General features: G+C 42.0%; 1 protein-coding gene across 1 annotated transcript in view; it reads right to left on the bottom strand.

Annotated features, from left to right (window-relative positions):
* DOCK1 (dedicator of cytokinesis 1) overlaps nt 1-13,928 on the bottom strand; it is a 534,414-nt gene that overhangs the window by 207,285 nt on the left and 313,201 nt on the right. The window contains 1 exon segment of the mRNA XM_032607328.1: nt 32-133. Coding sequence (XP_032463219.1) covers nt 32-133 — 102 coding nt within the window.

The raw sequence follows: 13,928 nt of genomic DNA, 5'->3' as shown, positions 1-13,928 counted from the left end.
CACAGTTATAGAAAGTCAAAGTTACACTCACCACCACATCGGTCCTCATTTTCCCAAAAGTCTTGATCAAATGGGCATAATGATAATCTTCCATTTGTCGTAAAATAGCTGTCATACAGGCCACGAAGTTTCCCTGTAAACAAATCAAAAGATACAATGAGATGAGGAGACCCACAACACTCATGGGAGAAACTGATGTAAACTAAGCATCTGGGATCAAAGCCCACCAGGGAGAAGCCATGTGCCAGGCTGGCCAGCTAAGAGAGCGGTCACTCCAGCCTCACCATCTCTCCTTTTGCTACATTTCCTTCTAACTACATTAAATGTTTCCTGATACATGACTGTCCAGTCTGGAAAAAACAAGCTTGAAATATTCTCGCATTAAATATGTGCAATGAAAGACAGGCTCGAAACCGCCACCACTGTGCGTTGTGTTCCCTGGAAAGTTGCTGCCCCTGTTATCAGGCAAAGTGTGTGTGCAGCCCCTGCTCCCGGGCTGTGGCAAAGAGAGGACTTTTATTTCTCAAAATATGCCTCTATCCCCCTGGCCCATTTGGAGGCAACAACCACCGACTCCACAATGAGTTATGGCTCACTTCTGCTCCACCAGAAGCATGTGAGGAGGAATGCAGCCTCATCAGAATGTAAAGTGGGAGAGATGGGGAATTTCTCATACCAGACAGAGCTGGCAGGAAAGGAAAAGAAGGGGAACAAAGAAACCACCAAACAAAATCAAGACATGGAGAAACTGAGGGGCCAGAGCACTTAGCAACAGAAGCGACCAGCATGCAAGTGGCTGTGCATGTGGACGTGTTTGCGTGTGCATGTCTGTGCACGTGTGTGTGTGTGTGTGTGTGTGTGTGTGTGTGTGTGCAGACACACTAAGGGGGATTTGGTCTAGCGGGGGAGCAGGGGGTTAAGCAGTCCCATTGCCATTAACTGCAATGTATCACTTCTGGGGTTCATGGCTAACAATTTCCTAAAAGACTTCTTTGCTTTTAAATATCTTCCCCTAAAGTAACGATATTTCAAGAAACAGAGGACATATATTTTCTCCCATTAAACTAGCACAAGCCTGGTAAAATTATAGGATGAGATATACTTTGAGACATGTTCTTAATTTTGCCTTATTAAATGAGTTCACAAATTGCATTCTTTTACTAACTGTTTTACAAGCAATGTATTTGAATGCCTAAATATCTCTCGTATTCATTTCAAATGCATGCTCTACAGTGAAATGTTAAAGTCCAAAATTTTTTCGGATCCATTTTATATCTATAATAAACATATATGCTTCCAAACGGGTCCTCAGAGGATGCATTACGTAAGTTGAACAAGTAAAATAATGATAATAAGGTATCTTCCATTTGCCCAGAAATGTAAACTATTTATTAATGATGATAATTGCTGAAATTTAGATTTCAAGTTGGTGTTCAGGGAAAGAGCTAAATAATGCTTGTTTTCCTTTGGAGGAATGATTCGTAAAATGGTAAAATGGTAAAATGTCTATTTATGAGTATACACTTTTTTTGTTTGTTTGTTTGTTTTTTGCGGTACGTGGGCCTCTCACTGTTGCGGCCTCTCCCATTGCGGAGCACAGGCTCCGGACGCGCAGGCTCAGCGGCCACGGCTCACGGGCCCAGCCACTCCACAGCATGTGGGATCCTCCCGGATCGGGGCACGAACCCGCGTCCCCCATATCAGCAGGCGGACTCTCAACCACTGCGCCACCAGGGAAGCCCATGTGAGTATACACTTTTGAAATATGTAAATATTTGGCATTCCGTTGAGCTCAAGAGAAGCCGCCTTTGTATCTTCTTTACTCCTGATGAGATGCCACCTTTGGGATATCAGTCTTCATAATTTTACACGTTGACCAATTGCAATATGTCAGGCGCTGTGCTGAGGCCATCAGAACCATGGCCTCATTCCATCACACCACAGATTCTCATCTCGTCCCATTTTATAGGCAGTAAAACTGAGGCTGAGTGGTGCTCCCCTCGTAATGAGAATATGGAAAACCGGCTGTGAACCCAGCACACCAGCTACAAGGTAGGTGCTTAGTAGCTGAGCTAATTTTCCTCTTATCCAGATAGGCACTTTAATTATTTTTCTGAGAAATCTGAGGTCACTGACAATGGCCAACATGAAGTAGAGACTTCATGCACTTCTGTGGTCATCAGAGAAAGTTGGGAAGAGGATGAGGAAATGGAAAGGCGGCCATAGACAGTGTCCCAATTTCTACCCTGACCGAGGTGGCTGTGACCTGGACTCCACCCTACTAGACAGGGAGCTTTTCTAGAGCAAGAAAAGGCCTATATCAGTCAAGATATAGGCCTAACAGGGGCTCAGATTAATTCTCTGCAGGTCAAAAGAGTTAAAGAATAGGGACTTACAAATTAGAATCATTGAAATCACAAAGGTAGCTATGTATAATTCAGAGCAATAGACATGTACTGTACTTAAGATACCAAGTTGAAAGTGGAAAGAAAAGAAGACCACAGCCCCAGAGCAGTCTTGAAAATGCAAAGGACATGCACACTGAGTAACATTAATGGAAAAAAACTAGAGCATCAGGAGTCTGGCCAGATACTCGAACAGGTGACGTGGACATAATTTAGGGAGCAGAGTGCCATGTAATGCCGAAAATTCATGCAAGGCAAAGGCTAGGGGAACTGACACGATGCATATGACATGAGAAACTGAAGAGAACGTAGCAATTTCCATACAGCAAGTCCTGGGAATACTTAAATGGCCGCTCGGGAAGCCTTCTCTCTGGATGAGAACGTCACAGAGAGGGCAACCAAATGGCCTCCTATTTAACTGCAATGGGGACTAAGTGGAGTAGCCCAGAGAAAGGGACAGAGGCAGGTCAGCGCCATGAGTTAGAGGTCAAAAGGCCAAGGGGGCTTCCCTGGTGGCGCAGTGGTTGGGAGTCCGCCTGCCGATGCAGGGGACAGGGGTTTGTGCCCCGGTCCGGGAGGATCCCACATGCCGCGGAGTGGCTGGGCCCGTGAGCCATGGCCGCTGTGCCTGCGCGTCTGGAGCCTGTGCTCTGCAACGGGAGAGGCCACAACAGTGAGAGGCCCGCGCACTGCAAAAAAAAAAAAGGCCAGCAGGTGCAAATGTGCTCTTTACTTAACTTAAGGAAATGTTCCAGAAGCAATGTGTACTGTTCAGTCTTTCTGAGAGGAAGCAAATCTTGCTATTTCAGCCCTTTTCTAAGCTGAAGCTTTAGACCCCACTAGGAAAGAGGTAATATTCCTGTCAAATTTCACAGAAAGGCTCCCCCTTTCCTTTGGAATGGAGTCCCATCCACGGGGGCCAGTATCTTTAGAGAAGAAGCATAGCGGACGCTATGGAGCATGAATGCCCACGTGAACCCCGTGGAACCCTCTACAGCAGAGTGGTGGGTTTTTACGGGTAGATTAAAAGCAGGTATTTATGGAAGCTGTATTTGAAACCAATCGTACACCAGAAACAGAAATGGGGGAGAGCTGTCAAAAGAAACTTATTCTGCAGGCTCAGAATAAAATTACTATTCTATGCTTTGTCATTGATTTATTGGAAATGCATTTAGAAGTCCTAGGAAGCTTTCATGTCAGACAGTGGGTGCGCTGGCAGGTAGGCTGGTGGTGAATTCCTCCTGGAACCTGAGCCTGGGACGGGGTTCCAGCCCCAGTGGCTGAGTAAAAATGAGAAAATAAATAAAAATAAGACATATTCCTTGTGACTTCAAAGCAATGCAAAATAGGGACAGAGAAATCAGGAGGCAGTGGAAGAAAACTTAAAAATCAGGTCATGGAAAGAAAGCCTCATAAACAAAAAATGTGAACTTCATTAGCAATCAAAGATGAAAACGGTATGTCATCATTTGCCTGCCAAAGTAGCAGAGGAGTATTTAAGTGATGATAATGTTAGCACGGGCGCAGGGGATGAGCACTCTTAGACGGCACTGGCAGGGGCATAAATTGCTGCAACCTTTTTAAAAAGTGATTTGGCAATAGGTTTGAAAAGTCTTGGGAAAAACGATACTCATCTCCTCAGAGTAATTCTACTTCTAACAAGCCACCTAGGGAAGTAATTCAGAATTAGAAATTTTATGTCCAAAGATGTCCATTGCATCACTGAAAACATCTCAATGTTCAACAGCTAGGAACTGTGTAAGTAATATGAGATTTTGTAAGGTTGCAAGATAAAATACAGATGCCCAGCTCAATTTGAATCTCAGATAAATAAGTATGTCCCAAATTTTGTATTGGAAATTTCACATCAGACATTCATATACTAAGAAAATGATCTGTTGTTTACCTGAAGTAGATTTTTATTTGCTAAATCACATAACCACACCATAGTTTTATGATGAAATATCATGCAACCATCAAATACTAATCATGAAAATATGAACTATTTTAATAACATAAGAAAATGCTCAACGATGAAAATCAGACATAATTATGGTACATATACTTTTCAGCAAAACAAAGAATATAAATATAGCATAGGAAAAAAATAGAAAAGAAGGAACGATTAGAAGAAAAGACACCAGACAGTTGTGGGATGGGAGGAGGAGCCCAGATTACTTTTTTTTTTGCGGTAAGCGGGCCTCTCACTGTTGTGGCCTCTCCTGTTGTGGAGCACAGGCTCTGGATGCGCAGGCTCAGCGGCCATGGCTCATGGGCCCAGCCGCTCCGTGGCATGTAGGATCTTCCCGGACCGGGGCACGAACTCATGTCCCCTGCATCGGCAGGTGGACGCTCAACCACTGCACCACCAGGGCAGCCCCCAGATTACTTTTATAATGGAAAATATATTAGTATTTTATTTTTTATATAAATTTTTATTGATTGATTGATTTTTGGCTGCGTAGGGTCTTTGTTGCTGCATGTGGGCTTCCTCTCGTTGTGGTGAGTGGGGAGCTTCTCTTGTTGCAGCGAATGGGCTCTAGGCGCACACTTCAGTAGTTGTGACATGTGGGCTCAGTAGTTGTGGCATGCAGGCTCAGTAGTTGTGGCTCATGGGCTCTAGAGCGCAGGCTCAGTAGTTGTGGCGCACGGGCTTATTTGCTCCACAGCATGTGGGATCTTCCCGGACCAGGGTTCAAACCTGTGTCCCCTGCATTCGCAGGTGGATTCTTAACCACTGTGCCACCAGGGAAGTCCCTATATTAGTATTTTAAAAGGTAGTCCTGAGAGAAACAGATGAGATCTCCTCTTTCTCCCTCTGCCCGTGAGTCCCCATTTCCTACTCCCTTATCCTCAAAAATCTCTTTCATGGGGCTCCCCCGTCCACAAGGACTAGGTCACTGCTGCTCAAGCCCTGGACTGAACTTGCCTCTGAGCCCTCCCTCCTAGAACTACCCTCAATGCCCCAGTTTTAAATCTGTCTGGCACCCCAGTGCTCTAGGCAGGTGGACAGGTAGAATGAAGGACAGATTGGATGGAGGACAGGTAGGAAGGACAGGTAAGACAGAGGACAGGTAGGAGGACAGGTAGAATGGAGCACTGCTGGTGGAGCAGGGGACACTGAGTGGCAGGCTAGTGAATGCACAAAGTCCCTACAGGATATAGAGACAGAAGGTTTTTAAGAAAGAACAGATTTTGGAGAATGGGAACTTAGGATGAGTTCTTTTCAATGGTATCTTTGTCATCTTTGGCTAGTCTAAGGTCCAAGACTGAGTACATGAACTAGAAGGAAACATCCCAAGGATCTGAACTCACAGGCCTGAGCTGTGAAGGGGTGCTTCCTTTATGTACTAACATCAGGACTGAGTTATGTGGCTTGAACAATAACGTATGAAATTGCTCTTGGTAATTCCATCCGCCAGTCCAGAATGTTTCATATGACCGCGGGGCTCACATTGTGCGTGGGGCACTCGGCACAGGCAGAAAAGTTAACTCTCGTCCAAGTGTTCTGAACGCCAAGGGATTTGGGGGCAGCTCCAAACCACAGAAGCTACTGCAGATGCGGAGAGAGCCCCAGGAGCATGGAGTCTGGAGGACGGGCACCAGTCTTGAATCAGAGGAGAACCTATTATTTGAATTGGGGATTACACTTCTTGGTGGCCAGTGATGAGATGTTAAAAATTTTAAACGTGGGCTTCCCTGGTGGCGCAGTGGTTGAGAGTCCGCCTGCCGATGCAGGGTACACGGGTTCGTGCCCCGGTCCGGGAAGATCCCACATGCCGCGGAGTGGCTGGGCCCGTGAGCCATGGCTGCTGAGCCTGCACGTCCGGAGCCTGTGCTCCGCAATGGGAGAGGCCACAGCAGTGAGAGGCCCGCGTACCGCAAAAAAAAAAAAAAAAATTTTAAACGTGTTTCACGAAGGCAAGTGCTTTGAAGAGAAATTCTCATTTATATGTTTCATTTCAAATATATCAATGAAAACAAACCTACTTCATCACCATTAAAAATTAAAGAAAAAGTAATCCTCCAATGATACTGCTAAATGACACTGGGCAAGAATTGTAGTAAAGACAGGAAGACGGATGACTTGATGGATTCTGGATGACTTTCATATTGGGGAGCATTCCAGCCAAAGAATCAATACTGTAAAGCAACATTATGAGGACGAGGACTTGGAAAAGGGAATGTAATTGAGAGCTGAGTGCTCTGTTTCAGAGGCAGGGGTGACGTGAAATAAATCCCCGTATGGATAAGTTCTTGGACAGATGAGGAGAAAGCTCTCGAGAACGCAAAGGCTTCCTGTTTTCAAGAGGGAAGGCCAATGGTGAAACATTTACAGGTTCTATTTGTTACAAGGAAATTTAAGAGAGAAAAATAGGGAGTCCAAAAAGATAACACAAAGAATATCCCAAAATGTCATTAACTGCCCCAAAGCGTCCTCCAAAGTCTCTGTAGAGATGATGTTTGTGAAAATATACGTAGGGGGCTTCCACATAACAAATTTAAAACACTGAAAACACAAACTCATCTGTCTCTTCACATTAAACTGACAATAAAAAAAGTTTTTACAACTCACAAACCAGATAGCTAGTGGGAAGCGGCTGCATAGCACAGGGAGATCAGCTTGGTGCTTTGTGACCACCTAGAGGGGTGGGATAGGGAGGGTGGGAGGGAGATGAAAGCGGGAGGGGATATGGGGATATATGTATATGTATAGCTGATTTACTTTGTTATACAGCAGAAACTAACACACCATTGTAAAGCAATTATACTCCAATAAAGATGTTTAAAAAAAAAAAAACCTCACAAACCCACAAAGACCAAGAGAATAAGAAGAGACACAACTACAGACAAGAGAATTCTGGAAGCTGACAAGTCGATGCAGGAATGGTTACCGGCTGCCCTGGAGGCAGGAAGGGAGTGAATATCTATCAGGAACCCTGTTGATTCTGGGCAGAGAACCCTAGGAAGGCTCGGAAACTGGAGGCGCCAGGTACTCAGAAAGTGAGGCTGCATGTCAGGTGGAAACCAAAAGCACTGATGTCTTTAAAACGTGGCCAATATGCCCACCCCAGCACATCCACCAAGGGAACCCTGCTCACTCCTGGCAGAGAACCACGTGTTTATCCTCTGGACAAAGCAAAAGAGACAGCGTGGCAGCAGCCACCTGGCTGAGACTATCCAATGATAAGAAGCCAATCACTGGGGGCTTCCCTGGTGGCGCAGTGGTTGGAAATCCGCCGGCCAATGAAGGGGACATGGGTTTGAGCCCTCATCTGGGAGGATCCCACATGCTGCGGAGCAACTAAGCCCGTGCGCCACAACTATTGACACTGTGCTCTAGAGCCTGTGAACCACAACTAGTGAGCCCACGTGCCTAGAGCCCATGCTCCACAACAAGCGAAACCACCGCAATGAGAAGCCCGTGCACCGCAACGAAGAGGAGCCCCTGCTCGCCACAACTAGAGAAGGTCCGTGCGCAGCAACAAAGACCCAACACAGCCAAAAATAAATAAATTAAATAAAAGAAAAAAGAAGCCAATCACTGTAAACTCCCCACTCTGCTCGGCTCAGCTCCCAGCAAAGCAGCAAGGCTCAGCCCCTCCACCAGGCTCAGCCCCACAGCAAACTGGAACAGGAGACTGGAAGAATCCTCTTTGGAGAAACTGACCAGCACAAGAGCGTGCCCACTAACTTCCCATGGAGATTCTGACAGCGTGAGAGCCCAGCCCACAGTGGTTTGCCATGCAGTGAAACCCAGCAGCCTCCAAGCTCTGTGAGGAAAGTCAACCAAGCGTTAATAAAGGAGACCTGAACAAACAAAACCAGAAGCCAGAGGAATGAAAGAAAATTTAGAAAATATAAGAAAATTCAAAGAACGATCATTATTTTCCTTAGGTAGATAAGAGATTATATCCATAAAACAAGAACATAATGTTATAAAAAGAAAAAAAGGAACAAAGACAAAGAAATGATTCTGGAATATTTCAGCTGTATTAGCAAAAATAAACATTTTAATAGAAGCGTTGGGATAAAAAAACTAATGAAATCCTCCAAAAGTAGAACAAGCAGACACAGAGAGAGAGAGAAAAAATTCCACTGACAAAAGTATCGAAAAAATACTTAAGAATAGATTTAACTTGGTCCCCGAAAACTAGAAGGTAGTGTTAAAGGAATAAAAGAGGACCTAAATTAATAGAAAGATATCCCATGTTCATGGATTAGAAGACTTAATATTGTTAACATGGCTATACTCTCTAAATTGAGGTACAGATTCAAACCAAGCCCTATCAAAATTCCAGCTGGCTGCTTTGCAGAAATTGACAAGCCAGTCACAGATGATCATATTTGGCATAATTCTATTTCTAGAAAATGTCCAGGATAGGCAAACCTACAAAAGCAGAAAGTCAGACTTGTGACTGCCAAGGGCTGGAGGTTTGGGCGGAAATGGGGAGTGACTGCTATTGCGTACAGGTTTCCTTTGAGGATGATGACAGTATTCTAAAATTGATCACGGTAATGGTTAAACAACTCTGTGCGTATAGTTAAAACCCTTAAATCGTTCACATTAAATAGATGAATTTTATGGCATATAAATTAGATCTCAATGAAGCTGTCAAAATTTTAAATAAAACTTAAATTAATTAAGAGATGTAAGATAATTTTTCTAAAGTGTCATGCATACACAAAATGAAAGGGCCCACTGTGTGTCAAGCACGACCCAGACTCATACTTGTGAGATTTAGGAACACTACGGATAGAACAATGAATCTCAAACATTCAAGAACAAATGAAAAGCAAAAAGAGTTGCAGGTGTGGATCGGGAATTGATCATGGAGGGGCTGGTGAAGGGGCAGCTAATTCTCAGGGCAAGTCAAACGATCTGTCCTTGTAAACCAAGTAATATACTATTCTGATTTAAAACAATAATAACCTACTTGGAAAACTCCTTCCAAATTCTATGATCCTTGTGAAACTGTTCTTTCTCTTTAGATTTGTGAAATAGATACAAGACAGTTTTTTTCACCTTTGCTTTGATTTCTTCACTTATGTGTTTTCCCATCATAGGAAATTACTTAACCCTTCTAGGATGGGGGTTACGAGGAAGAAATGATAATGCAGATAGAACAACGGTGTAAAATGAAGGTAAGAAGACAGTGCCCCACGTGAAAAACATCAGAAGGCAAGAGTCACTGCTGTACTTTGCAGAGTATTTCACGTCTTGTTAATTAAATATGTGCTTAAGCAAAAGATACAACAAAACGGCTGAATCGGGCGCTATTGTTAACACTGAGGTTCTTGGAAAAATAAATATTCACTCACATAATTGGAACTTGGTACATCTTTCCCAGAAATAAAATCCATGGCAAAATTGAGGGCTGTCTTTTGTTCCCTTTCTCATTTAAAGATAAATTCAGTCCCATGAATCCTTTATCCAAAGTACGGTTAATTTTCACTTATTAAGTTTCCAAAATATTGCGATCCCTTATTTTATCAATATAAAGGACCACAGAGTGAGGGACGTCTGTAAAAAGAAGCTGTACAAAATTAAAAATAGTATAGTTGAGAAACTAATGTCATCTATTAGCTCTTTTACAACTACTAGCAACAAAATTAAACCTGAATCTTAAATTTAAATTGAGTGCTAGTATTTCATATCATTGCAGACACTATAAGTAAAGAAATCTAATTTTAAAAACAAAAATCATTCTCCATTTTACAGTGGCAGTAATTGTAAGAAGATGTTTATAGGATGAATATACCAAAAGGGACTATCTGGATCTTGCATTCATCATAACAACTATTTACTGCTTATTCAATATAATAAATTAAACACATATTCACATTTGTTATAAGGGATGAAAATAAATCACAATCAAATTTTATGTATACAATTATATTTTATGTAATAATGAGGAATATATACTTTGTATACAACTTCTTGATAGAATTCATTTGTTGCTAACATAAGTCAGAGTACAGCAGAAAATTTTATATTTATTTTCATAAACTCAGAAAAATCAGATAATTCAAAGTAATCAGATTTTTCAAATGTTCTCCCATGATATATAGTAACCGTAAATACACTGTAATAGAAACAAGAGTAACTGAGTCTTAATAAAATTTTGCCTCTGAAGGAGGATCAATGCTCTCCGTATTTTTTTAATTGACTTCTGTCCATAAAGGACACTCTTACCATCACAGTTATAGACTAAAGTTGAAACTCTTTACTGGATGAAATGAAATTCCTCTACGTGAATCATAAATGGATGCTGTCCCTCAATATTATTTATATTGGTTACATGAGTCAGTGAGGAGAAAACTATGTCACATACCAAGGGTTAAAAAAATTAATGAATCTTCAAGGAGAATAAAATATATTTGGGAATATGAGATAATTATATAAAAGAAACAGGGATGATCTCATTTATAAGATATTACTTCTTAGGAAATAGTGACTTATACATAAATAAATACATCTATTGTGCGCAGATACAGGTTCAAACGCTACACATCACGATACATCACCCATAGCTCGTCTGCTTACGACTGCGTAAGCACCCAAAGTGATTTAGGCCCTAAGTGCCTTGAGGTTTATCTTCAAAATTTCCTACTATGGGGAAGTAGGACTCAATCTGGGGGGTACCCAAGAGAAATTTTGCAGAGCAATGTACCTGTCGAGCAGGTGTGTAAGAAAACACTGCAAGTATGAAGCACACCCCACTGGGGCTTCACGCCCATCTCATGTCCCTTCACCACGGTCCTGAGGAAATCGAAGGTCCCCAAGATTCGGAGGAGATGGAGCCACTTGGAATATACATAAGAAAGTGTGGGGATAAGGCCAAAATGACGGAAAGATTCAAAACGTTGCAGAGTATTAACAAGTGCAACACTCCACTCACAAAGAGTGGGTGCTGTGTTGAAAGCAGGGGGTTCCGGGGCTTGGTCAGGTGAGTAGACACAGCACCGCCCAGAAGGAGCACACACAGGGGGCCTGGGACCAAGGCAGGGTGAGGAGGATATTGGAAGAGGCTATCCTGGCCACAGTGGGACACCTGCGACACCCGAGTGTCACAATGAACAAGGAGAGCAATGGATTACAACACATGGAAAGTCCTTGAGTCTATGTTGATACATGAGCAAGGGGATTGGTGAGGCGGGTGGCCAGAGAGGCAAAGGTAAGGCTCTTTTCTTACAGACCAAACAATGTAGATGGGACCAAAAAATTAGGAAATCGCCAGTTTCAGCTCCTAAAGCAATGGTTGATTCCAGCAAGGATCCTCAATGGGGGTTGAAACTATTAGGTCAAAGGTCCTTGGGGATGAAGACACTCAATCTGAAACTCACCCCCCCACATTCTTCCTCATTACAGCTGTGCCCCCCGGTTCGATGGAATGTGAAGGACACATTATCGCTGAGGTAGTATTTTATGCCAAAAATGTTAAATCATGAGGAATAACTTTTTGAGGAAAACATCCTTACCCTAGCTTTTTTCAGGGGGTGTATAGAGGATATTAACTCCTTTTTACAGATAAGAGTATAGAGAGAGTTTAAGCCACCTGGCCAATACACAATTAGAAGATGAGAAGAGCAAGAAACAGCCCTCGGACCAAAGTTTAAAAAAAAAAAAGGAAGACGGAGGAGGAGGGAGAAGAAAGGGAAGAAGGGGGAGGGGACGGGAGAGGGAGCAGCAGACAGCTCCAGATCACGGGACACTGGACAAGACCACTGGCCTGGGCCCGGTGTCTGGGTACATACGCAAATGATGGCTATAATGGTGGTGGTGGTGATGATGACAGATAAAACACACAAAAAACACACAAGAATACTTTAAAGCCACGAAATTTGTACGCTAAAGTCACGAAACATTCAAAACAGAGTCAAAGAATACCTAAAAAAACTGGAGATACATATTATGTTCATGCTTTGGAAGAATCAGTATAGTTAGCATGCCAAGTGATCTACAGTCAGCAGGAGGTTATTGTAGAAATTAACACTCTGATTCTAAATTTTAAGTGGAAAAGCAAATAATGTGAAACAGCCAAAGGAATCTTGAATAATGTAAAAGGACACACACTACCTGCTTTTACGATTTACTATAAAACTACAGATATTAAGACTGTGCGGTACTGGTGAAAAAGGCCTATAGATGAAAAAACCTGACCGCACACATATGGTCAACAGATTTTCAAAAAAGGTGTCAAGAAAATTCAATGAAAAAGTATAATCTTTCCAACAAGTGGTATTTTCAAATGGTACAATTAGACACATATGAAAAGTCTCAAACAAAAAGGCAGGGGGTGAGGAGATAGAATTGATCCTCACCCTGCATCATATACAAAAATCAACACAAAATGTAACATAGACATAAATGCAAAACCCCCAAAACAGCAAAACTTCTAGAAGGAAAACCTTTCTGACCTTGGATTTGGCATATATTTCTTGGGATACAAAAAGCATGAAACATAAAAGAAAAAAATGACCAAAAGAACTTCTTCAAAATCAAAAACATTTCCTCTTTGAAAGACATTGAAAAGAAGGTGAAAAGGCAGACTGCAGAACTGGAGAAAATATTTGCAAAACACACCTTAGACAAAGGGCTTGTATCCAGAATATATAAAGAATTCTGAAAACTCAATTAACAACCAACCAAATCGAAAAATTGGCAAAAAAATTTAAAGAGACATTTCACTTAAAAGGAGATAAAAATGGCCGAGACAGACATGAAACCATGTTCAGTGTCACTAACAATTAGGAAAATGCAAATTAAAACCACAATGAGATACCACTACACACCTATTAGAATGGCTAACGTTTAAAAAAAAAAAAGAAAAGCAGGAAGTTGCAGAACAGACACTCTCCTATGTTGCTGGTCTGAAGGCAAAAGGATACAGACATTTTGGAAAAGGTTTGGCAGGACCCAACCTTCCTGCTTCTAGGTATTTACCCAAGAGAAATGAAAACATATATCCACACAAAGACCTCTATACAAATATTTATAGACAGTCTTAGCCTTAATTGCCAAACATGGAGACACCTTACATGTCTATTACCTAGTAAGTGGATCAACAGACCGTGGTAAATCCATATGACGGAATGGTACTGCACAATACAATGGACCTACCACTGAATAAATAAATGTGCATCGTTCTCTGTTTCAAAGAAAAAAACAAAACTGTGCTAACTGAAAGACGCCAACACAAAAGACGACACAGTGTATCAATTCATGTATGTGACATTCTAGAAACCCAAAACTAAAACTACAGTGACACAGGGGAGACGGTTGACTCCAGAGGGGAATAATGGGGACTTTTTTAGGCATATCACAATCCTCTAAATTTGTATTTGGTGGTGATTACACAACTGTATATATCCATCAAAATTCAGAACTAAAAAGGGTGAATTTTACTGTATGATCATATATATATATATGATCACACAGTAAAAAGAAGAAGATATATATATAAAGAAGAAAATTTGAAAATCATAAAATCCCCATAAGATGATATGCAACTAATACTG

Source organism: Phocoena sinus, chromosome 16, assembly GCF_008692025.1.
Source record: "Phocoena sinus isolate mPhoSin1 chromosome 16, mPhoSin1.pri, whole genome shotgun sequence".
Taxonomy (NCBI): domain Eukaryota; kingdom Metazoa; phylum Chordata; class Mammalia; order Artiodactyla; family Phocoenidae; genus Phocoena; species Phocoena sinus.
Note: the sequence above shows the minus strand (reverse complement) of the source record. Positions and strands in the feature narration are given on the sequence as shown.